The following is a 26,608-nucleotide window of genomic DNA, read 5'->3' on the forward strand; positions in this document are numbered from 1 at the left end:
ATGAAAAAATCAGATATATTCGATATATTTAGGGTTATGCAAGGATTAACTAGTTTCTAAAAACACTGCAAGTCTTGATATTTGAGAACACGTGAGGTTGTCAGTAAACAAGGTCCCTTAACAAAAAAAGGTACGTTTTTAAACAGCAAGAATTGTGCTAATGACAACTTACAACTAAATGTTGCACATACGCTAAGTTTAGGATGCTATTAACAAAATTAGTATTGTAGGTAATGCAATGCCAGAGGAGATATTTTAAAATTGCATATGAAGTTGCAATACTTATGTCATTACAATCATTTAAGCACATGTATTGTTCTTAAAACACCCAAGTTTTATATATATAAAATTAAACTAGATTTTGAGTCTCAGTGCTGTTTGTCTACTACAGACAATATGACTTTTTTTATGTGATAATTTTACCATATGGTATACGGTTCCACAAATTCTTGCTTTTAAAAAAAATCAACAGCTAGAGGATATTCAACATACTGAACAGCATGATGAACTTCAGGCTCTTAGGAACTGCACAGGGGAGTTTAGCTTTATTCCATATCATTAAATAAATTAAAGAATCTGAAGGAAAACGTCTTTTCACATACTGGAGTAGACTGTTACTGTGTTACAAAAGAAGGCATGTGTATATAGCAGTATTTCCTGAAGCTGGATAAAACTGTTTTAATTGGTTAAACACAACCTAATCAACATCTCTATTATCTACATGATTTCAAAACATTTGTACAGGACAGGTATACAAAATGAGATACCTGCGCAGGATACCTCACAAAGAAAAGCAGTATTTACATTGAAAATAGCTGAACGGCATCTCATTCTCCTTGAAGAAAAGCATTCACAGGTTTTAAGTCTCAGGGACGACACACACACGCACACACGCGCACGCACACACACACATATTATGACAGCTCTACGCTCTAAAAAGTGTACAATATGCACACTTTGAAGACATCTAAAAAGCAGTCTTTGCAAACTGGTAGAAACAGACACACCAATGGGCAATTTGCTTCTTTGGGCTCAGGATAATGAGCATCTTGTATGTGAATGAGGGTCCACAAAAACAATCACATCTTCAAAAGAAGAAACTCTCATAACTCGGGAAGTTATTTAACTCGGGTCTATACCGTGAGAAGGTTGACGGGATAGTTTGGTGTCAGGTCCTCATTCACATTTCAATTCCCATCAAAATGTGCACTGAGATTCTCTTAGAAAATAATGGTTCTAGAAACGACATACAAAGTGGGTTTTTTTTTTTTTTTTTTTGTTTTGTTTTGAGCAGGAAGCTGTGGTCAGACAGAGTCTTTAAGGGATCTTTCTTCAGCGAGGGATCTCACTGATTGTTTTTAGCTTTCGCGTGTGTCAAAATGTGAGACTTCAGGTTGGTGGACTGAGCGAATTTCTTGTTGCAGCCATCGAAAGGGCAAACGTAAGGTCTGTCTCCAGTGTGAATCCGCACGTGTGTGCGCAAGTTAAAGTCCAATGAAAAGCGCTTTCCACATCCCTCGAATGTACACTGGGGAGAAAAAAATATTAAAAAGCACATTTATCATTTACATATTTAACGTATATCAGGTTTTAGCAAACTCAAAACGTCATCATCAAACATTTTGAAACATTAATACAAAGGCAGACAAAAAAATACCTGGAAAGGTTTTTCACCAGTATGAACCAACTGATGCCGTTTTAGCTTGGAACTTTCCACAAACGCCTTCCCACATTCAGCGCATACGTGAACCCGTGGCCCGTGGGTGTGCAAGTGCTTTCTCATAGCGGAGTTGTCCCGAAACATTTTTGTGCAACCCTACGAAAATCACAGCAAGATGTTAAAAATCCTTATAATAGATTAAATTACATAATTATCATGAATAACAAATCACTCACTTTGTGAGGGCATGCTATCGTCCTTGGAGAGTCGTCCTCCTTTATTTTCCTGGGCTTCATTCTGTATTTGCGAAAAACATTCGGGATAATACATCTGAATGCACGCTTAAATCCAAAAGTTGAATCATGAAGCAAATCAAATGCATTGCTTTTGAATACAGAAGGTGCCAATTGGCTTTGATTTGTAAACAATTTATATACCTGTATGCCCATGCATTTGACAAGTTTAATGCACAGTGGAGTTTAAAATGTGCATTAAGTCTTAAGCTTACAACCTAATATAAAACTGTATGCCAAAGAAATAAAAAAAAAAATGCTATCACAAGGTTTCAAGCTTTTGGCCGAATACCTACCTGGCAAACTCCGCCAGCTGTTTCGGGTCTGACAGGTCAATACCAGGTATGCCGCCAGGGGGCAGCTTCTTGCCTGTCATGTACTCGGAGTAGTCAGGAGGAGAGTTTTCTCCAATGATCTGCTCCTCGACCTCAGTCTCGTGATCAACATCTTTCTTGTCGTCTGCACAAAACACAAGATAAAAAAAAACAAGAGATTAAAACAAAGCACTTAATCAAATCCCACACCCTGTATTCACATAGAGGCAAATAAAACAAACAACACGCAAATAAACTGACGACTGATGAAGCAACGCCCTAGTTATAAGTGATTCATCTTAAGAATAAAACAATTAGAGAGGAATCCAGAGAGGAAAAGCATAAGCAATTAATATATACATAGAAGTAGTCTTGCACGGTTATGGTGCAAAATAAATTCCAGCATCAAAAAATGCAACGAACGCGAGTTTCTTGTTTTTTTTTCCTCCCCCATATGCTTTATGCGAGCGTACAAAAAACAAAAACGGCCACTAAAGCGCATGCGCAGTCTGTAGTGGTTCACGGCGCACATTACCCTAAACATATAAACAAGGTTTCAACCTGCGCTCCGTGTTTATGTGCGTTATTTAATATCATTTAAGTAAAGCTAAATATTTTTGTCGTTATAAGCCAGACTGACTTCGAATGAAAGCAGAGAATTTAAGAAATATCTTACTAATACACAACACCGACAAAACATCAATAACTAACACTGCAATATATCTTGCAACATTCAGCAGTGCGGCGTAGTTTAAACCTCTGTATATTTTGGCATTTTAAATATCCAGCCCCTTAGTGATACTGGCTTACACCATCTCAAACGAAACGATTTTAAATCAAATAACCCCCATTTCAAAGTGAACGACATCTTTCTGAATTCACGCTGCTGTCAAAAACGCCGAGATTTCAAGATCACCTCTAAAAAGCCACTAATAGACATTTCTGTCCTTTTGAACGCGCGTTAATATAAAAATACGCAATACGTGAAGCATTAGCAGTATGCCTGCGTAAAATGCGTCCGTCTGATAACTGTGCGAAAACTGTTATTCGCGTCTGTTAACTGTTAACCGAGAAACATCGCCGCACGCGAGCCACGGGAATCTGCTAGATGTGTCTGAATTTCTCTGTTAGAGGATTTAAATACGCGGTGACATTTGTTTATTGGGGGACCGGAGCGCCGTGAGACAGACGGCTCGCAGGCAAGCAGCAGATCGTGTGACTAGGTCCCTCCCCTTCTTCAAACGGAGCTGCGCCATTGCGGCCTGCAGCAGCGCGGCGGACTCACAGCGCCTCTCTCCGCTCCCGCCGCCATCTTTCCCCGCTCACAGAACCGCCATGTTTCGGGGCCGCCGCCATAATGGTCTGGAGGAATATGGCGGCGCCCATCCACACTTAAAACATGGCTTCCCATCAAAACAAAAACATTTAGACCGGGGCCACCCTCATAAGTGGCTTTTCGGGTCCGAAAATCGTTTCTGACACTGGGCTATCCGGCAGCTTTATAACGCGCTCGAGAGGAAGAGGGCCCAAGCGAGGCCTGCGCGAGAACAAAGCACTTGATGCGATGTCAAAACTTACCCGATGCCCACATAGTGACGGAAAACTCCCCCTCCAGTGTTTTGATCTGCACTTGCTTCTGCTCCCATTTGCGCCCGCTCGCCTCGGCGGAGTTTAGAAAGCTTTTTTTGACCACTCTTTTCCCGCTGCCTCCCCCTTTCTTCATCCTTCCCGACGGGTTCTTGCCAGACACGGTCACTAAAGTCTGCTCGATATATTCCTCCTCCGCCACAGGGACGGGGACGGGGATGAGGATCTGGTCCTCGAAGCTGTCGTCTGCGTGGAGGTCCGAATCATCGCAGCCCACGACCTCCTCGCGAGTTTGGACCAGAATCACCTCTTGATGGTTAACGTGGTTCGGATCGTCTGTGACCAGCGGCTGCAGCGCGATCATCGGCTGGTGCTCGTCGTCGTCTCCGCCGACTACGGTCGTCTCGATGGTCTCAACTTCGATTTCGTGCAGCTCGACTATCTCCGCCGGCATCTCCGAGCCGTCTGCTTCGATGTACAGTGTCTCACCCGACGCCATTCTTGGCTTTCTTGCTCTCCGAACTGATTTCACGCAAGCCCTGTGTCAAGTCAACGGCTCGTTCTCCCCTCCTACTCGGCTAACAAACAGGCAAAACTCCGTCCCACATTGACTGACTCCGCTCACGGACTCTGCCTGAGAAGCAGACGAGCGAAATCTCGCGAGATCTTGGTCTTCGTGTTTGACCTCGTTCTCACCAGTATACTTTTGTAAATTATCCTTCAGCGAGTTTTTAAATCTTCACTGACACATTAGCAGTAGCTGATAAACTGTATTTCAACAACATTTATTTTGAATTCGAAATAATGAAATATGTATTTGAAAATAGTGTGTGAAATATATTGGTTACTAATATATATATATATATATATATATATATATATATATATATACATATATATATATACACATACACACACACACTATATATATATATATATATATATATATATATATATATATATATATATATATATATATATGTATGTATAGTAATGACAAGGAACCTTTTAAATTAAAATTAATGTATAAGTTCTGTACAAAGCCTGTTCCATATATAGTCTTCTTCATCATTGTGTTTTAGCTAAGATAGATAACTTTAAGCAACACTGTAATATTTTGCATTTGTAGTACAACGTATTATTATATACCCATTAATAAATAAATCAATACATAAAATGGTGAAGTGGCCCTAGTTTACTATTTTCGTGCTTGTTTATAGTCTGGCATTTATAGCATAATGATGACTATCTTAAATAAAATAACATAACATGAGCAACCACCTCGTAACTCGAGCAACTACATAGCAACATTTAGGTACGCCAGGAAGTGCATAAAAACACCTTGGCAACCACCTAGAGTGGCAATATTTATGCCATATGAACTCATAAGCTATCTATCTGTCTATCTATCTTTCTGATAGACTGTATTGCCTTCAAAATACCAAAGCTTTAAAACTACTTTTAACTTCAAACTATTTAAAACTTTTACAGACCTTTTCTGGTCAGGCTTTACCAAGCCAGCTTTTTCTTTATCTATTCATAGTCGTGCTCCGGCATTTATGGCACAATGATTTTATGTCTGCATTTAATTAAATTATTGAACTAGTTGTAAAATGTTAAGTCTACTTTCCCGTTTTTTATTCATCTCAAATGCATTTTTATCCCATTAGATCACGCTCGTCATCTATATTTGTTTTGCTATATAACTCTCTTAAGGGTATTATAATGTGTAAAAACGCCCTCTCGCTGCACGCAAACCTGTCTAAACCAGAATTACGGGAATGTGACACCTACATAACTACCCAAGCAGCCCAAATCAAAAACGAAAAAAATTAATAAAATCAAATTTCATTAAATTCGGTGCATCAATTACAGTGATACAATTAATTTTTGTAGGCGTATAAATTAAATCTCCTCGCCAAACATTCCCCAGCCGACTGTTACACGAGGCAGGGCACGGTTTTGTTATTGGGACGAGGCAGACCGTATGGGCTAGGCTGCACTCTGAACAACTTAATCTCGTTACTTTAGGGTTTCGGTTGAAGTTAGTGAATTAGCCGTAGACTCACTCTCAGGCACACCTTCTCCTTCTCTTATCTAAGAGGGCGTGTCTCAAACGGGTCTAGTAAGCGAGGAATCACCTGAGCTCATTACACCAGCAGCACACAGGTGTAAAAATGGGCAAAGCAGTTGGTCGCTGGGACTTTGAATGGGTCTATAACGAGCAACCGCACACATGGAGAAGAAAGGAAATATTAGGTAAGTTTACATTTCATGACAGAAACGCATCTGTCTACGTCATCAGGATTTGCTCAAACATAAGCTAGACGTGATATGATTTCGACTAGCCGACTGCCTTGAATTTTATTTTCTTTCATGTACATGTCAGTTTAACCATTTGGGAACGTGTTCGGTTTAGTTTTTCTGTTCGTCTGTCTCGTGTTGGTAAGGATATATCACATTTATGCTTCATGCACGGTGCCTGTCACGGCATAACTCACTGATTTATTTTTATCCTAGTGAATATCTTCCCGCACTAATTTCAAATGGAAAAAAGTTAATTTGGTATGAATTCTTAAGACGTCTCCGGAAGTGTGTGTGTGTGTGTGTGTGTGTGTGTGTGTGTGTGTGTGTGTGTGTGTGACGGTGAGCGCGCGTGCTTACGCAAGTGCTTATTTGTGAGAAGAGGGCGCGTGAGGAATATTAAAAAAAAATAAAAATTCGTCATGTTTCATATACATACACTAGTTCTAACTACCCACATTTTTACTTGTAACTGAGTTCAAGCGTACTTTGCCATATGTTCAGTCTAATCTATTTAGACTTAAGACAGGTGCAGTAGACAGGCGAAACAGAGATGTGTTTTTACCTTCCTCACGTCTATCAGACAATGGCTTCAGGGGATGATAATTTGTGTAAACTGATTCCACGCATTATTTGCACAATAGCAGTGTGTCTCGCGTGGTAACAACATTTCAGTCTTATGACTATAGGCTAACTGTAAAGATATCATGTCGCAAGCTCAATTCACCATAAAACGCATTTATAAGCAACTTTTATGAGATTTTACCACAAAAAGTCAGACTGTTTTTTTTTTTCGTTCTGTGTAAAGTAGTAAGGAATTTAAAAGCGGTCACACTGATCTGGCATTGACCCTTTAGAGTAATTTTCATCCGTAGCCCTTGAAAAACACCTTTTGGTGCTGATATGATATTGTGAAGTTGCATGGCTAGTTTTACACCTCAATCTCTTTAAAGATTAATAATGTATTCTGTCGTCGTCAGACTATTTCCAGAAAGGATGACTACTATTTACAGACTCTGAGATGCATAAATTATTTGCACCAAAGTAAATAATTGTGAAATATTATATTTTAAGCAACAAAACTGATATTAGAAATAATTGCATATTAATATTATACACAAAATATAATGTTGAAAAACTAGTGTTAGAATGATTGTTGCTATTGCAATTCAATTTCTTTATAATTAATTTTTTTCTTAGTATACCATTTATAGGATTTTATTATTATTTTTTTTAACAAAAGCATCACCTTGGGTTCCACTACCATCTGACTGGAGTTTGTGGTTTGTATTTACTCACTTTATAGCATTTGGTTACTCATTACACAGATAAACTTGCCCGATGTTCAGAGACATTGCATGCATGTTGTTATTTTAGGCTTGAATATGACTTTCAGAAGCTGAAATACAACCCCCCTTGTTCAGAATAAACCCGTTTGTGTGTTTCTGTGACATTAAGCCGTGACTGGCGTGATCTTGTTCAAAGTAGAGGAGACTCAAGGCGCATCTAAGAATCTCCACCTATTTGTGTACAGCCCCGTAGTGTTGCAGGCAGCTGTGCAGCTTGTTTTGTGAGGGCTATTTGTTTGACGTATATATATGTAAAATGTAAAGGCCAAACAAATATAGATAATCTGACATATGGAACTGAACCATGAAACATTTCCTTGTTCAATGATGGCCGAGGTGCCCAATTCACCTGTCTTACTGTGAATAGCCCTTGACGAAAAACAAAACATGATGCACATGTAACCATGCACTTAAGCTTAAACCAGTAGAAAACCTGGCAATATGAACAGTTTGCATACAGACATTATGCAAACTGCATGAAAAAGCGTTATGGCAGATTTGCGTGCAGGTCGCCTGTAATTGTACAGGTGAAAGTTAGCGCTGTGGAAAGGTGCCTTGTGGAACTTGTATAAAGGGACTCTGCAGCAATGAATGATGTCAACAGAACATTAGCAGGGCAAACAAATGTGCTAATTAAAAAGGCACCGCGCCAGGGGAGTGTCTCTCCCTTGTGGAGGAGAATTAGTGATTGGTTGACTACCTATGCAACATAGTGCCTTAACATGTTCAATAGGTTGCTGCCACTAGCAACAGCAATGAAGTGGTCATCTTTATTAGGTTTTGTAATTGTAAACAATCTTTGAGTAATATCTTTATACTGTACTATTTTTTTTTTCCAAGTTTTACCAAGACTTAATTGATCAAATACAGTAAAAAGTTTAAACAATTTGAAATTATTTCGTTTTTTTTTTTTGTTGTTTAACACTGATAGTAATTTATTATTATTATTATTATTATTATCATCAATATATCAATATCAATAATAATAATAAATTTAGTAGCAAATAGGCATATTTGGTCTACGAATGATCAAGACTGATTTAATGGATAATTTTTTTTCTTTTTTTTTAAAACAATTCTTCAAACTGTATCATCTCATGTTGTCATGTTCTCTCTCTCTCTTTAGCAAAGTATCCTGAAATCAAGTCTTTGATGGGTCATGACCCCCAGCTGAAGTGGGTGGTGTCGGGGATGGTACTCACCCAGCTCCTGGCGTGTTACATGGTTCACGAGCTCTCCTGGAAGTGGGTGTTGTTCTGGGCATATGCGTTCGGTGGCTGCATCAACCACTCTTTGACCCTAGCCATCCATGACATTTCACACAATGTGGCCTTTGGCACCAAAAGGGCACGCTGGAACCGCTGGTTCGCCATGTTCGCCAATCTCCCGATCGGCTTGCCTTATTCAGCAGCCTTCAAGAAGTACCACATCGACCACCATCGTTATCTCGGAGGAGATGGATTGGACGTAGATATTCCTACCGACCTTGAGGGCTGGTTCTTCTGCACCCCAGCCAGAAAGGTGCTGTGGCTCTTTCTCCAGCCTTTGTTCTATGCGCTCCGTCCGTTGGTGGTGAACCCCAAACCCTTGACAAGGTTGGAAATGCTCAATGCAGTTGTACAATTTGTGGTGGACATTATCATCTACTATTTTTGGGGTCTCAAGCCCATAGTCTACCTTATCGCTGGGTCTATACTGTGTATGGGCCTGCATCCCATCTCTGGACACTTCATTGCTGAGCATTACATGTTTACGAAAGGTCATGAAACCTACTCTTATTACGGCCCTCTCAACTTGATCACCTTCAATGTGGGATACCATATGGAGCACCATGACTTCCCCAGCATTCCTGGCAGCAAATTACCCGAGGTACAAGTTTGGCTGTGTTTCCTTTGTTTTTAGAAATGCATGGTATTAAAATTCGGGCTGATGCGATAAGATAATTATGGCAAAATTCCACACTATTTATTGGGAAAAAAAATCTGTCGATTTTACAGACAAAAAATTTAGACACCAAAAAGTAATGTACAGTACTAAATGTAATATTTAAGCATTCATTATTATTACTTCACTGTTTTAAAGATGACGGTTGGATGATGGCAATGAACTAAATGTAAAAATAGAATAAACATGTAAAATTAAATTATCTAATTGAATAATACATTGCAAAAAAACGCTTAATTGATATTGTAAATCCCTATTGGATTATTCTTCTAGATTTTAGTGAATCTGGCCCCAGATTTTTTTATACATCTCAGGAAGTTAACTCTTCAGGCTAGAGCTGAAATGGTGATGCCCTCTATTGATTTTTGAAACTGTTACTGATTAAGAGGAAGAATGTAACAATTAGGGCCAAGACTAATATTTGCTAAACTTTTTTTTTTTTTTTTCATGCTGCTTCAGTGTACATAAGACAGTTTAAATTTGTATTTTGTTTATAGGCATCACACCATCGGTGTGAAAGAACCCAAAAGCAGATTACTTATGCAGTGTATCGTATGTGTTAATATTTAAACTACTGACAGGAAACTGACCCATCACCCCACCCATGTTGTATACTTCAGCTGCTTTGTACTGTTCTTATTCTTTGGCACACGTACTGTATTTCAAAATATATATATATATAAACAGAAATCTCGTTATTAACATTTGATTTGGTTTATTTTGCAGGTCAAGAGGATTGCAGCGGAGTATTACGACTCACTCCCTCAACACACTTCCTGGATGCGAGTGCTCTGGGACTTTGTGTTTGATGACACCGTCGGCCCATACTCCAGAATCAAGAGACAATACAAACTTGGCAAAAAGGAATGAATTGGGTTTTAGAGTACTGATCTAACTTCACATACTACAAGGTATTTACACACATCTGTGAGGCACTAAAAGGGAACAAACCCCAAACACGAACCTGTGTACCCTTTTCATTCTGTCACAGCATTTCATCATATAGATCCATCTGTACAATGTTTGAACAATATCTGTACGTTCCCTGCGACCGTGTCACATGATTTGTGATTTACTGTTCGGGTGTATCAAAGCCCAGCTCATTTTTCTCAATCTTTCTGCACACCCATTCCAAACTAAAACATGTTTTTACGGCATCCATGTTCACTTTCAATGCAGTTATTTGTTTATTATTGCCATCGTCAGTTTCTCAACCAAATCTAACTGCTGAGATGCCAGTTAAGATGTACCTGAGAAAAGAAGTGCTGGGATGGAACTTAAATGCCTGAGAGGCCTTTTTGAAAACAGAATATTTAAATAGTTTTGTGCGATATTGTGTAAACTTGAAGTCTTTAGATGTTTTGTCGTTTGCACTGTTTAACTCTGAGCTCCATTGTGATAAAGCTGTTGTGGAATATATTTGTTCGGCACAATGTACTCAATAAACTTTCCAATCTTACATGATGAATTTGATTTAATGGTTTTGCAAGGGGTTGTTTGTAATGTTCAAAGAAAATGAGACACTTTTTTTTTTTTTTTTTTTTTTTAAAGAAAGTACGAGACAAGACCGATTTAAAAGGGGGGAAAAGCTTTAAAGTTCATTTAATTCCATCAATCTCACTCTCAACATGTTTAATTGTACTTTCTGTGACATATCAACATCAACTTTTAAAATCAGGATCAACCTAATTAAACCAGGATACATTGTATGTTCAAACAATTCACCCAATACTTTAAGCCACTTTCAATAACTCATCTTGTGTGTGTGTATATATATACGTATATATTTCCATGTCCATCTCTTAAGCTCATTAAAAGAGCGTCTATATTTAACCTCATACCTTCAAATCAATTTAAAACCGTAAAAGTTCTACTGAACTTCTGTTTTGGCCAAAAAAAACAAAAAGGAAAAACTATAGTTGTTTGCTGACAGTTTAGCACAAATGTGTGCAGTTTGTACTTATTAAAACCAAAGAGTAAGAGCAGTAATATAAAATATAAAAGGCTGACAATAACTGTCGTGCAACTTTGTATCTCTCTCATTTAATATAATACAATTCTTAACAATAATAATAACAACAATGACCAATGAAACAATATAAACTTAGAAAACAAAAATATCTTCAGTAATATCCAACTTGTTGACTTTAAGACTTGAAAGAGCGAGAGCAGCAAGCTGCACAGTGGCCTGTCTCAACGTTCATACTGGAGGAAATAGAAAATTCAGTGTGAAGGTCTATATTTCCATCTGTTCGTTCGTTCACTCATCCATACACGCAATCATTCATTCACTCTGATTCCTTCCGTTCCTCAGCTTCCCCTTGTCCTTCTCAGTAATGCCTTACATCTGCGCAACATTTCTGCAACCGAATCATCCATACCGTTGCAGACATGCTGCGAGAACCTTTTCACGTGAGCTTTCATGTACTTTCCCGAACCTTCAGTCGTTATCAGTCGTCGTCACCTTTAAGACTATGTGGAGCCAATTCTCAGCAGTTCCCTTCTAATGGCTGAACAAGAAGAGAAAAACGTATTCATGAGAACTGAAAAGATGCATATAATTTCTTTGTATGATCTCCTAAAACTTACCATCAATGATTTCTTCTTTAACTTTCTGCAATTCCCGCACAACCTCTTCCAAGATCTCCTTTTGAATGCAGCAGATTTTTATCATTGTCAGTAAGCCAGTCTATCCTCATTTTTTGCACAATGCACAGAACGGTAATATGCCATTTTGAAAGATATTCTGAACCAACCTGTTTCATTCTGTCAAAGTCAAATGACTCGGCGTCACTGGTGCTTCCGATTGGCTTTGCCCTGTGCAATGTACAAACGCACATTTAAAGGCTATTTGAACGATCAAAAAATTACCTGCAAGTCATGTTTGATGTGTGTACATTAAAATTGCTCTCTGATGCAATCTCAGTTTTTATAACCGGTTCTTTTTCAGAGTTCAAAGAAGTAATTTTCTGTGTGTTGACACAAACATTCAATAAAAGCTTACACAAAACATAACTACATTTTCTAGTTGTCAGAAAGCGAGCAGAACCGGCTTTGTTTGCTTTTAGTTCGTTGCCCAGGCCTTCATTTCCTTAATGTGACCATTTGTATTGGCAACGAGCAACAAGCATTTACTCACATTTGCAAACTCTAAGCTTGATAAAATCATTCATTGCTCTGTTGCAATCCATCAAGGAACACTTCAACAAATGTAAATTTGTAAAAAAAAAAAAAAAAAAAAATGTTTTAAATGAACAAGAAACGGGTAGTTCAGCGTCTAGACACAAAGAACTTTGATAGAAATGAAATTCTTTACTGTAAACCTTTTAAAACATACCTTGTCAAAGCTGAAGACTTATCTGCAGAGTTGGCTCGTTCCCATGGCTTCTTCACAGCATCTGAGAATATTTAAATCCTTTTTTTAACACGTTATAATTCACCATATACTATAAAATAAATTTTTTTTTAAGGTTTTTATTTTTCTGAATATCCACTTTTTTGTGGTTTCCACAAAAATATTAAGCCAAAAGTATATGAAAAGTAATAATACGAAATGATTCTTGAGCATCAAATCAGCATATTAGAATAATTTCTAAGGGATCATATGACCCACGCAATTATTTTGACGGCCCTATATTTTACGTTAGTTTTTATTGTATATTTTATTAAGCACTGCTAATCAATGGACTTTTTAGAAATATGAAAAAACGTACTATACTATACTACAAAAAAAGTTTTGTAATAAAAAAAAAACACCTGAATTTTGTCCGCGAGAAGATGATGGGGATCCATTAGACTCCTCCTACATGAAAGAGATATCAGACTGATGTGATATATTATACAATGAATAGATATGAAGAGACATATACAATATATGTACAATCTATTTATGTTTTGACAAATAATGTAAAAAAAATCATACATTTTGACTGTCTTCTGGTTTCTCTGAAGCCTTTCTCCTGCAGAATGATCATATTCAACAATCAAAGTTTGTATAACCATAAGTCATGGATCGTGGATTTTTGTGGAAAAAAAGACAGGAAATGGCCTCCGTTCTGACCTCCGTGCTAAAAGGGCATTCATCTCCTGCATGAGACCCTCTCCACCACCTCCACTGCCTCCACTGGAGCGATTGGCATCATTCTTGCTACTGCTTTCTTCCGGCTACAAAAGATAACGCATGCGATAATCAGGCAGCAAGATACTATTGTTGAACTTATTGCATAAAAAAGAAATATGTGAAACATGTTAAGTTTGAGAAAGAAGAATGCCACTCACCCGCTGAACTTTTCGCAGCTTGGCACCAGCTAGAGCTGCAGCCAGACCTGACGGAGAAGGACCTCCACCAGCCGGCAGTGGAGGCGGGGTAGGAGGGGGTCCTGTGGCTGGGGGTGGCGGCCCGGGTGGGGGTGGCCCAGGAGGGGGCGGAGGGGCCGGTGGACCCGCCATACATGCTGAGGTAGGGGGGTGAACAGGAGGAGCAGATGAGAGCATGGAGGGATGACCCGGCGGAACAGGAGGACCTGCTGCAAGAAGAGAGTTCACATTTCTTAATTCTGCCTTTTTTTCTTCCTCAGAATTGTGTGATATAACCATGCAGACGTTATAAAAATATCCCATATTATGATATCTTGCAGTTCTGACTTTATTTCTCGCAATTGCAAGTTTGTGTCCTGCAATGCTGACTTTACTAAAACTTGCAATTTTGAGAAAAGGTCACAATTGTGAGAAAAAAAAAAGTTGCAATGATCTGTGGTGGAAACAAGCTTTCATACATCTGTGTTTTACATCTTAAATGTAAAATTGTAGTTAAATTGTAGAAAGCAGAATTACAAACAGGGAAAATAAACCTACAAATAGGCTCAGCAGTTAGGATTAGTTTTTTCTGCTGGCTCAGTGGGGTGAGTACTTTCAAATTCATTATTCACATTAGTACTTACCAAAAGAATAGCAAATCTTTATTTTTAGTCTTTTTTTTTTTATTTTTACGTTTTTATCAATGTTTGTTCAATTTACACCGGCATTTAAAAGTGAGGGCTCAGTACCACTTTTATTCAGCAAGCATGCATTAATTAACATTTGAATGCTAAAAAAGACCACTATTTCAAATAACTTTTTCTGCTGACCATAGAATCCTGGGAAAAAAACAATTATGGTTTCCACAAAAATGTTATGCAGCACAACTGTTTTTGATTAAATAAATGCAGCCTTTGAGGAGCATAGGAGACCGAAATGACTTCTTGGTAAAAATCTTACCAACCCCAAACATTTGCACAGTATTGTATATTTTATTATGCATTAAAAAAAAAAAATCATTAAATCGTAAACACACTTTTGGTTTGTAGTTTTCAACACATACTTATTGATGCCCCCGGGGTGTATTTGCAAATTTGACAAAACCTCATTCATGTCAGCCAGCTAGATAAAATTATCTTGGAGACAAATCAGCAGAGTTTGCATAATAATACATCACAGAAAGCCAAGCATTAAAATTTGCAAAGTAGATGTACGAGATCAATGAACGTTGAATGGCGCAACAAAAAAGGACAAATGACATTGGTCTGTCAGGTGGCCCAAAGTCCTCTCACACTGGTCCTGGGTCAGCAGGCCATCCTTAGTATTGAGCCCTGCTTACATATGCATCTACATAAAACCATTTTAACTTAGAAAATATGATCTGCAAAGAGCAAAAATTGAATATACGGGGGTTAGTTTAAAGTATGACGTACCCTTTAAACAATATGAACAAATCACCTTTGAGCAAACACACAAGAACATCACATTGTTTACTTTATAATCTTAGGCTGAACAAAAAAGGTGAGGCAGTTGCCGTTTGTTCAAATGAGCTGCTGTGATTTTGTCGTTTAACACAGACAAAAGTCAACAGCCTGAAATACTTACTGCTGGACGCTGTGGCATTCTGATAAACAGGCGAGGGAGACGTCTTGGGCATTGCCCCCTCGCACAGAGCAGAGTGAGAGGTGGGTGTGGTGTTGAATTGGGGCGTGGCCTGGTATAGCTGCTGCTGGTGGAGGGCGGGGCCTTGGATGGGCTGGCCAATGAGAAGGGGCAGGGGGCAAGATGATTCTTGTATGGGATAATGTGGGTGCAGTGGAGCTCCAGAGGAGACCTGCGTAGGAGGGTTTTGGTACTGGCAGTACTCCTCTGCCGGACCACTGGACGACGGTTGGTGGTGTGTTACAGGCTCCAAGTGGGACAGGTTAGCGGGAGCTTTGGGGCCACAGTTTGGGCCGTTGTTTAGGGGTGGCAAGGGGAGGGCGACAGGCAGGTTGGGCTGTTTGATTGGCACCGCCATTATGACGGGTGGCGATGCTGTGGGTAATGGGGCGTACATGTGGGCGGAGGACCATGTGGCGTGTTTGGGGTCCTGGTGGGCCGTTGGAGGGGAAAGAGGGATTTGCTTGATGTTGCGAGGTGGAGGGGTGACACCCGGCTGCACAGGGGAGAAAGCAGAAGCCAGAGAGGTGGAAAGCTGAGAAAGCTGCTGTGCCTTTTTTTGAGGGGAGTCCATAGTGCGGTAGCCACTCTCTCGCTCCTGGGAGGAAGACGAGGTGTGGGAGGAGGGCTGAGCGGGGTTAATGTGAGCATAGGAAGGGGGAAGAGTGTTAGCCCGATACTGTCTGAGGTCATGCAGAGTGGTTTCGGACTGAGAGGCAGATGCTGATACTTTAAACTGAAGGGTGGAGACTGAGAAACAGAGAAAAAGACAACACAAATGACAAACAAAAAGAGAGAAACGCGACAGCGATGAAAATCAAGCATCAACGTGTACAAAGAAACTTAAAAAAGATGAAATGTGAGCAAAATAGCATGTTGTATGCCTTGCAAACAGATGAATCTCACAAAAACATCTAGATCAGATAGATTTCAGAAAATTACAATTGAAATGAAGCATATTTTATATTGGCGCCTTTGTTTTGTGTTTTTTTCTAAGCACGTTTATAAAAAATGGTTTATGTCCAAATTCAACTACGCTCTAATCCTGGCTTAGTCTAAGCCCCATCTATGAAACCGGGTGATACGTTCTATGCATTTATAAATAAAATAAATATACAAAATGTAATAAAAACAATTTAATTTGGTGACAGGTATATATATATATATATATATATATATATATATAGAGAGAGAGAGAGAGAGAGAGAGAGACAATTTAAATATGCAAATATTTAAATTTAGGTAATAATTATGTTGGGTTTCTGTATAACAGCATAATAGAAATCACAAAGAAAAAAACCTTAAAGCTCCTTAAAACGTGCTTATATATTTATTTATTTTTTAGTTTCTAAACTTTACTTCTATTTCTTTCTTCAGGTTTGGGGATGAAATGAGATATCTTGACATGTTTCGTGAGATTCACCAAAACATAACTGAGAAATGTTGTTCATGGCATTATGAAAGGCGATCGTCTTCTCTGAACTGATGTTGAAGCAGGGGCGGAAACAGAAAGAGAGCATGTGTGTGTGTGTGTGTGTGTGTTTGTGAAAGAGGATGGGAAGCATGTGCTGTTTGGTCTAGGGACCTGTTCTGCGGTCAGGGAATTAACACTTCTCCGAGCAGACAATGAAGTCTGCAGGGTTACCCTGTGGGTGATTTAATGTGTGTGTGTGTGTGTCTTTTAACTACACAGTATGCGGTCTCATATTCAATTCCACAGAGGTGTGGGGTCTTTAGTCTACCTGCGGAGCCAGATGTTCGTCGTTCCCTTTCCATCTGCATCTGATGCTGGTCCATCATTTGCCTAGAAACAAATGTTAACTCGCTTAAAAAGGATGTTGGACAAAGTGAAATCTAAACACTCTCAATCCAGCGTACGAGTAGACACAAAGACAAGCTCACTGGAGAGATAACAACCATGTGTTCTGTTCGGCTCCGTGGGTTTTAAAAACGCAGCTTTTCATCTGTCCACAAGAGGGCAGAACACAATCTAAACTTGTATTATGACAGCAGTTAAGTGTTTCTCAATCTTAATGACAAAAAATATTTAAAGTGATAAATAAAAAAAAAAGGTTAAACAGATTGCTGATTTGATTAGTAGTTTCTGCAACAGCAATACACCGAACACTACACTTTTTGACCTGTAATGTCAAAAATTAAGTAATTTCAATATCTGTAGCAATACCAAAGGAAATTTAGGTTTTTTTCGATTGATTTTACCGAACACCATCTGCTATTGGTTGGGACAAGCAGACAGTCCCGCCCCAAACTCATAGCGCTGGTTGAGTCACTGTAGCTGTGGGATGCTTAAACAGGACTAATTCGAAGGTACCGCAGAGAAAATGTGTTTACATCTTTCAGGGGAAAAAAATAAAATACACACTTGACTTTAAAAAGAGAGCATATGCTGTAATTCAGGCCAGTGTCCAATGTTTAAAAGCTTGATTAACATCTGACAGATGTCTCAGAAAGAGAAAGTGTCATTAGAGACGGTCCGCACCTCCTCTGAGCCTCGCCATCATCTGTCACCGGTCCATTCTGACGATGTGCTCCTGGACCTGAAGAAAAAGAACATAATTGCACCTCATAATTTAAATATTTTATTTGATTGCCTCTCAGGAACCGTAAAATGTGTGCCGCATTGCGTTAATATTTTCTGGGACCTTATGACAGATTTAAGTACTACAGCAGCTCTCCAATGGTTTTCTTCAGGACCCAGATTTCACGTTGGACAGCTGATTTATGTATTTGACATGTCTAATACTCTTTGCTATATATATATTTTTTAAACAAACCATGACATTGGTCAGAACAAATGGTTCATGCTTTCTTTTACCCCACATAATTTCGCCTGTTTTTTCTCTAATCAGGCCATGTCATGAAAACCCGTTCATCTGTCTAATGAAATACTAACTGACACATGAAGTTGTATTGGACATATGCCATTTTTTTCTCCCAAACTAAGACATCTAAGTGACAAATTAATCAAACGATTACAATGCAATAAATCCAGCAAGAGACCAAACATATCACCCTCGTACCCAACACCTCATTACTGGGAGACTTAGCACAGACGTTCGTAAGCCACCCTAATCGTTCTTTTGAATTTGTTATAGGGTGTGAAGGAGCTCTGCTAATAATGGTAAACACAGCTCTCAGGTTACTGAGAAGATGACTATTTACGTCATATGACATTCAGGGACTCAGTATGGGGCACGAATGCTCAAGAGAGGGAGGAAGGCCCCTCTGTTCAGAGAAAGACCCTTAGCGTGAGCATATCTAATGTGGTTCATAATCTTTAGTTGCTAGGCACCATCAAACATAATTGAGTTTAGGACGTCAAAATCTATCTACTGTGAAATTTAAGGTGGAAAAATAATGAGCTGTTCACGTAGGTAGACAGGGCAAACAATGGTGGAGTATGAAAAAAACTACTGCCTGTTCACCCCAAGGACAATGACTACAGCTATAAATGGTTTATAGTTACAGTTGTAATAATCGTTCTAATTCTTTGAAAATAGGAAAGTCTGCATCGTAAATATAACAACACACAGGAACGATATTGTTTAGAAAGATTCAACGATCAAGAATTATTGTTTTTCCAGCTGATGAATGACACAAATATTGACAGCCAATCAGAATCATTGTGTGAACCCGTGTTTATAGTTAAAATTGTAATAAGCATCCTAATTCTTTTGATTGGAATAGGAATTCTTAGAATAGGGAAGTCCACATCACAACTATAATGATACCAAGGTACATTATTGTTTCAGAATGATTCAGCCTTCAAAATATTTTTTTTTCCGATGAATGATAAAAAAATTATATATATATATATATATATATATATATATATATATATATATATATATATATATATATATATACAAGCACATGCATGTATACATTTAGGATTTTTTTTACGCATGTTTATTTATATATACACCTAAGAAATATACACAGTGCACAAAAATGCTTATTTGGATGCAATTAATCGTTTGATGGTACTAGTTAAAAATATTGATACCCGATTAGTATCAACCTTTAAAGAGCTTGAGAATTTAAATCTGCATTTAAAATGGTAACACACTTATAAGAAACAAAACATAAACATGCACCAGAGTATAATGTGTCCTAGTTATTATCTTTAGTCATTGTTCTTTGTGTGAACAGGCCTTAAAGCCAGTTTGTAATATTCGATCTGTTCAGTGACTTCTGCCATAATAAACTTCAGATTTGTACAGATTGAATCCACAATGATATCGCAAAATTTTTTTAATGTCCTACTGTACAGATCTCATAATCTCAACATTGATTGACCGTTCTTTTTTTTTTGGACCACATTACAGCATTGAAGGTCGATCATCTGCTAACTGAGACAAAACAAACAATAATAAGCAGTGAAAAGTACCAGCAGATACCCTGAAATAACAAAACAGATCATATTTTTTTTTTACTACAGCTAATCAGACTAGAAAGAAGTGAGAAATTTAAACAGGAAACCTCAGGCAGTACTGCAGAAACAGCACAAACTCCTTCACAGTGCAAAGGAATACTTACTATTTAATAAATACTAAATAAAATTCTGCTTCTTCAGCGAGTAAAGTCCATGTGTTCCCTGAGCAGTTATTGCAGTTCGAGAGAGAATAAGCAAGATAAACGACACAAGGTTCAAAGACCTTTGCATTAGGACTTGTCAGCAAGCTCGGTCCGGATCTAAACAAGCTGCAGATGACAGGTGGGATTCTGCTCCCACATTTAATCATTAAATGATCCGCGTCCTTGAGGTGATTATAGGAGCTGAAGTCTCACTGAATGCGTCGCATCCTAAAATACTGTTAATGACTTCCAAAAAAAATCCAGCAAAAACATCACTCAATACATCACAAGATCCGTATTTTAATGAGAGTACAAAAATATTCCTGTCATAGCTCTCAGCGTAATAAAACTAGGCCTACTTGCAAAAACGAATAGCTATATTTCAGTGTGTGCTCACGCTGTTTCAACATCTAAGTGGGAAAACAGATTGGCACAAAAAAAAAAAAATTCTGAATAATTGCAGCAGGACTGAATATCAAGTCCCTCAAGCAACAGGAGTGGGAATATGCTCATACGTAACGTGAAATCGCACAGTGTCGCAAACATGCAATTCACCTGAGGTCCTGTCGGCAGCAGATGGTCCCAAATCATCTGTACTTATTACAACAGACGCCATGCAACTACTAAAACTCTTGAATTATCTAAAAAACAACTTGATATTCATATGATCTGGCTGTAAATGATCAGGAAAGAAGAGGAAATCTTACAATGGAAATTTAACAGAACTTGGCATCATTTATAAAATGTCATTTTGCAGACTATAAACCATTAATGCTGAGCATTCTGGGTAATGCATAAACGCTATTTGCTCCACTGGTGAAGCGAGACAATGCGGCAATTTCCGCTAGGAGTTTAGAGCAAGACTTGCATGAAATCTCTTTTTATGTAGACTTTACTAAGCAAATCTAAATCTGTGTGCTCTGGATTCAACCATAATCTTTGATATCAATTAAGCAGTGCACTTTATAACCACATGCATCAAAAACAATGATATAACTCACATATCCATTTCTACTGCAGGTCGTGGAGGTGTAATACTCTGTGTGATTTATTTCATAAACTTGATTAAATCCCTTGCAATAGCAACATGCTGATAAATGGCTGCAGTTGGAGTGTATTAAAATGGTGGGTGCGACTGATGCTGAATAAAGTTAATGGATTTCTAGTTTTACGTGCCTCTCAAGAGTCAAATCTGGAGCTCTGGATGTTATTTTGATTTATGGTTAAATGCCTAAAAAGCCCTGGAGAGGAAAGGCTAACCAAATATTAAGATTAATCAGATGAGCTTTTGAAGTAATGCAGAGACAATATTTATAGTGTTTTATGACGCACATACCATGTGATTTGGTGGCTGCGTGCAGCAGCAGAGTCCCTTTGTACCAAATACACATACCCTGGTGATCACTGAGCTGAAATGATGAAGTCTACTGAGATAATAAGAAGTGGAAACACAGATACAATCTGATTGGATGATGGGTTCCTTTGGTCATTTGTTTGATAAACATTTTCCTTAATAACACACCACTTGCATAATATAAATATGTAGTGTATTTTACAGTTAGAAATTTATAAGTAAAAAAACCCCAAATGTAATACAAAAATTAAGCATTAGACCAAGTATGCTGTATGATAACATGATTTTTTATTGTGTAAAGATTAATTTTATTTATATATTTTTTTGCATTAGGCCTAAGGCTTGAATATCCTGTCGTGCACAAAATGTATTGGATTTTGATGTGATTTTAATAAATATTTTTCTTTAATTTAGGATATGTTTTTTGACAATGTTTTAGCAATAGTTATAGAAAAAATATTAAATGAAGCAACATTTATGTCAGCTGTCACAATTATTATTATTAATAAAAATAATTAATACATATTAGAGGTAACAACAATAACAATTATATAAACACTAACAATTCTTATTTTATACTATTAATATTATTTTTCTTTTTTATTATTGTTATTTACTTTTATTTTATTTTTAATTCAGTCATTTCAATGCATTACACACATTTATTTTGTATTATTTTGTATACAAATGTATTTTATAAAATATTTTATATTCCAATAATTGTTTGCTGTTTTCTTTTTTGCGATAATAATAACCTTCACCATCACAAAAGGCAGCACATATGCGGAAACAACAACCAATAGATACATAATTAGAAGCTTTTACATTTTCAGTTCATTGGTATTAATTTCTCTTTAATGTGACCGACCTTCTGTTTTTTTCCCCAAACTGTACATTTTGGTTTGTGTGCTTTTGCATTAGCTTGACAGGTTCAACGAGACTTAATTGATTCTTTTATATTTTTTGCCGTTTATTTAAATCATTGTTGCGTTTCACTCAGATCTAAATCCATACAGCCGTATCAGTGAAGCACTAATGATAAGTGTTCAGAAATAGTCACGACAAACACACCAGACCTCCCAAACCCGCACACGCCTCATCACGAGCTTCTGACGGGCACCGTGCCAAAAACCACTGAGCAGCTTCCACGACCACATCCTCCATCAGAGACGCCACAATGGCCCATCCGAGGCATCGCATCACATTATTAAAACATGCGACTGGATCCCCCAGCCCCTAACGCTACTTACTGCTGAGTTTTATTACTGTGGAGCTGATCCGGCGGACTGGCCCCGGGGAAAACTCCGGTCCAAGCATGGGCCCTCTCAGGTGCCTTTAGTGATATTTATAATGGTGCGGTTTGAGCTCCACTACCAGGTGGGAACTGGTAATAACAGTCAGGACTCCGTACAGGTGAGCTCAGGCAGGTGAACAGCAGCTTCTCTCTTCTCTGCATGCTGAGGTGCGAGCAGCGCTTCTAACAACCTTTCTAATCCGCCCGCCCCAAAAAGCAAGGAACGTGTATCACCCTTGGCCTGAGACTGTTTGGCTCCATGGATATTTTAACCAGGGCTGAGCACCAATGGCAGAAGACCCCCCCACATATGTCTTATAAGTAGCAGCAGCCTGAAACCAGAGAGGCCTGTGCGCTGTTCTTAAATAAGAGTTACACTACACTTAACGGTCCCACGTATAAGACCCAAACAACAATATTTTCAGTGTGCGTTCAGAGTACGTTCCTGACTACTAGCTCACATTCCTTACATGTTTTTGCAGTCGCACTTTTACAGTCAATTACAGCTAAATGATTGTATCTTTGTAAAAATATAAGCACCATATGGCAGTAGAGTAGAGTTCATATATATTTAAGAGAAAAACACTGCATACCATTGCCTATAAAATAGTATTTTGCACAATGCTATAAGAAACATCAGTGTTTCATTTTCTGCATGTTGACAATCTTTTAAGCATAACGATAATTAAAGATATCAGTAGACCAGATAAAAAAACTAACTATAAAAATAAATTAAACACTATGAATAATAAAAGAGTAAAACCTACACCACCATTCAAAATTTTGGTTTGCTATTTTTTCCATGTTTTTAAAAGCTCACAAAGCTCTCAAAGCTGCATTTGGTCAAAAGTACAGTAAAAATAGTGCAATTTAAAATAACTATTTTATACTATATATATATATCACATATCCGTATATATTGATATATAGCATCAAAGAAAGAACATTACCAATCAAATCTTGAAACAGTACAGTCTTCTGCTCACCAAGCCTGCATTTATTTGATACAAAGTACAGGAAAAACAAGACAATATTGAAATACTATTTAAAAACTGTTTTCTATTTGAATATATTTTCCACAGCCATTACTCCTGTCTTCAGTGTCGCATGATCCTTTAAAAATATGCTGATTTGTGCTCAAGAAATATTGCTTATTTTTATTTTTTGTCAACAACAGTTGTGCTGATTATTATTTTTGTGAAAACCTTGACACATTTTTTCAGGATTCTTTGATGTTCAAAAGATTTATTTGCATTTAGTGTCCCCTTTCGATCAATCCACTTCTCGTATAGTGAAAACCACAATACATTACAGAAATAATCCAGATAACACCTAACCAAACACCACATAGGAGTGTCTCACAGAGGTAAAAAAAAAAAAAAATACAATTATGCTGTTCTGAAAATTACCTGCATCCTGAGAGCTCAGGACATTGAGCGCAAACAGCATGGCAGTCGAGAAGGTGGTGGCCTCCTCTTTGCTGGCAAAGTTCAGTCCGTAAACCTGCCGCGCATCACGCCATTGGTGGAAAGTTGGAGTGGCCTGGTTATATTTCAGACCTTTCACAATGGAGTAGTTTATAACGACCTGGAAGAGTAATGACATGTGGTTATGTGTCTGAATCTGTGACGTTTTTTCCCCTGTAATCAAACTATTTCAAACGATCAAGGGGAAAACCTCGTCAGTTCTGGTATTTTTGAAATCAGAAACATTTCATTGCGCGAAACCCGTGCACGTCGTGTACAGTAAGCAACTTCTCTCAGTTTTGTTGTGCCATGTTAGTGTCTCACCTGCTGGTCCTGCAGTTTGACTCCCACCACACGGAAGCTGTTGTTGACAGTGTTGTGGTAGATGTTGATGCGGCTAAAGCCCTGCTGGCCCGGTTTGACTGGCACCCATTTTTTGCTGGTGTCATCATAGATCATCACAGAGGCTCGGGCTTGACATATACTCTGTTCACTGTGAGGAAGAACCAGCAACACTGGTTAAGATTCGCAGTGTTCAACAACAAAAACCGCAACCATAAATCACGATACGAGACAATGAGAAACAGATGTCAGACTCAACAACAATAACTTGATTCTGCAACAATTTCTGTGTGCGCGTTTGTGTAAGCGAGCTGTACATATTCAGTGAAAGATCCTCTCCAACGGTCGATGAGTTAGTCAGTCAGTTAGTTACAAATGACCAAATTAAAGATTGTGTAGAAATTCTATAAAAGAGTGTTTATTCCAAGAAGAACGGCCAAACCCTCCAAAATGCCCTTTGCTGTTACTGTGGTATTATGGCAGAGTAATTGCCCCACTGAATTTGTTTGAAGACACTCAGCGAGGGGCGGGTTTGTTATCTGTACTAATTATATAGTGTAATAGGCAGCTAACGAGTGAGGCAGGAATGTAACCGTGTTGACTGCTTGATATGAGGCCATGGTTTAATTAAAGACATGAGCTTCTCTGCTTCTTTAAATAGAAATCTTCTGTATTCAGGGAGAACAATTAACAGAGCAGAAATTGTGTACTGTATGACCGGTAATAATATACTTTGATAGCTTTTGTTCCATAGTGCTTCTAATGGTGTTATTTAATACAATATCAAATTGTTTAGTAATATGAACTTACATCTATATATTTATTAACTAAACAAATGTTATTAAATGATGTAAAATATTGTTTATTGTTAGATAATGCATTAACTAATGTTAACAAATGAGTAAAATGTTACCATTATTCCATATATAACAAGTCTTTTTACAAAAAAAAATATATATAAAAAAAATAAAGATGTAATTGTGTTCATTAATTCATTAGATAAGTATTTGTGTTTTTAAAGTTGTTATTAATACTAATGTGTATTGTTAACAAATTTATATGATTGTCAGTTAATATTTTTGCTGGTTTGACAAATCTCAGTTTAAATACTGTGGTTTGGTAAGTAAATCAGATTATTACAGACTGACTCAAGGTAATTCAATGAAGGATCCATCAGACTTTTTAGCATATCGCACACTGGACTGAAGCCTTACATTCAAGCCTTTCACGAAATCCAAACATCTCAAGAGTCTGCAGATGAAGTAAAACACTGGAGAGCTGAATGGTTCACGCAAAGAAGACTGGGTTTCTTGTCGATGTGCTAACTTAAGCTGGGCAGATTTCCACTCTGACTCCTATATACCCTAAAACATAGTGAACCACCACACCCAGCTCCCACAGAAACACCCAAATCCAACCACACGCCTGTATGACTGAAAGAGCAGCTTTTACTTACAAACTCGTATGATACAGCCATTTGAAACAAAACATCGGAAGACAAAAGTAAGATAAATCACACTCACCGGTTCTGTGACATTATGCCAAAACAGAAAATTCACACTCTGAACATAGAGAAATACGATACATGGACTATGTACATTTTATTTCGAGGGGGCTGGACTACCGAAGAGTGAGCCCATCATAAAGCAACAAGCATTTATGAGAAGTGAAAGAAGTGATAAGAGAGGGATTTTTTTTAAAGGATGCGTCTGCACAAACTCAGCTAATTCAAATATGCTTTTATCTTCACTCTAGATGTTTGTATATTTTCCCCAGTCACAGACTTTTAGAATATAATGCTATATATATATATATATAAGCAGCATTTCATATTGTTTATGCACCATTAAGGAGCTTGCAATGACGTGATAAAAAATACAAATAAAAAAATGTATTTGTCACAATGCAGGACAATTTAAAATAACCTATCAAATACAAAACTTTTTAAAATATATATATAATTTCCCCTAAATAAAGTGATGTTTAACGGTTGAAACTGCGCATTTAATCCTTTTGCAACAACATTTTCTGTCATTCACCACTCTCGGTTCTTCATTCTCTAGTCTTTCATGCTTGCCTTACGACAGAGCCTATTTCTGGCATCCATCTGGGGTTAGAGGGCGGCACGGCAGCTTCTTCCCTGT

The 26,608-nt window shown here is 37.9% G+C and overlaps 3 protein-coding genes across 11 annotated transcripts in view; 1 reads left to right on the top strand and 2 right to left on the bottom strand.

Moving 5' to 3' along the window:
- Positions 1–526: 526 nt before the first annotated feature.
- Positions 527–4,493, bottom strand: yy1a (YY1 transcription factor a). Its single transcript, XM_043262630.1, has 5 exons — positions 3,846–4,493; positions 2,250–2,412; positions 1,897–1,957; positions 1,658–1,816; positions 527–1,528 (listed from the first exon to the last, which is right to left on the bottom strand). Exons 1-5 carry the CDS (start codon positions 4,351–4,353, stop codon positions 1,346–1,348), a joined length of 1,074 nt encoding a protein of 357 aa, XP_043118565.1. The 5' UTR covers positions 4,354–4,493; the 3' UTR covers positions 527–1,345.
- Positions 4,494–5,958: 1,465 nt separating this feature from the next.
- Positions 5,959–10,910, top strand: degs2 (delta(4)-desaturase, sphingolipid 2). Its single transcript, XM_043263680.1, has 3 exons — positions 5,959–6,113; positions 8,634–9,376; positions 10,178–10,910. Exons 1-3 carry the CDS (start codon positions 6,032–6,034, stop codon positions 10,319–10,321), a joined length of 969 nt encoding a protein of 322 aa, XP_043119615.1. The 5' UTR covers positions 5,959–6,031; the 3' UTR covers positions 10,322–10,910.
- A 112-nt stretch (positions 10,911–11,022) lies between these two features.
- Positions 11,023–26,608, bottom strand: part of evla (Enah/Vasp-like a) — a 29,261-nt gene continuing 13,675 nt past the window's right edge. For 2 of the 9 annotated variants that reach the window (XM_043263675.1, XM_043263672.1), the window contains exons 2-14: positions 24,447–24,615; positions 24,066–24,243; positions 17,910–17,967; positions 17,152–17,213; positions 15,353–16,159; positions 13,730–13,977; positions 13,512–13,615; positions 13,374–13,410; positions 13,208–13,253; positions 12,789–12,849; positions 12,208–12,268; positions 12,041–12,098; positions 11,023–11,961 (exon numbers count right to left, since the gene is read on the bottom strand). In XM_043263675.1, the coding sequence (XP_043119610.1) occupies positions 11,924–11,961; positions 12,041–12,098; positions 12,208–12,268; positions 12,789–12,849; positions 13,208–13,253; positions 13,374–13,410; positions 13,512–13,615; positions 13,730–13,977; positions 15,353–16,159; positions 17,152–17,213; positions 17,910–17,967; positions 24,066–24,243; positions 24,447–24,615 (1,927 nt within the window). In that variant the 3' untranslated portion in view covers positions 11,023–11,923. Of the gene's footprint in view, positions 11,962–12,040; positions 12,099–12,207; positions 12,269–12,788; positions 12,850–13,207; positions 13,254–13,373; positions 13,411–13,511; positions 13,616–13,729; positions 13,978–14,783; positions 15,129–15,352; positions 16,160–17,151; positions 17,214–17,909; positions 17,968–22,612; positions 22,935–24,065; positions 24,244–24,446; positions 24,616–25,987; positions 26,116–26,608 lie in introns of those variants that run through there. The other 7 variants (XM_043263674.1, XM_043263673.1, XM_043263678.1 and 4 more) reach the window with 7 other exon arrangements.

The sequence above is a fragment of the Puntigrus tetrazona genome, chromosome 17 (genome assembly GCF_018831695.1).
Source record: "Puntigrus tetrazona isolate hp1 chromosome 17, ASM1883169v1, whole genome shotgun sequence".
Classification (NCBI taxonomy): Eukaryota; Metazoa; Chordata; class Actinopteri; order Cypriniformes; family Cyprinidae; genus Puntigrus; species Puntigrus tetrazona.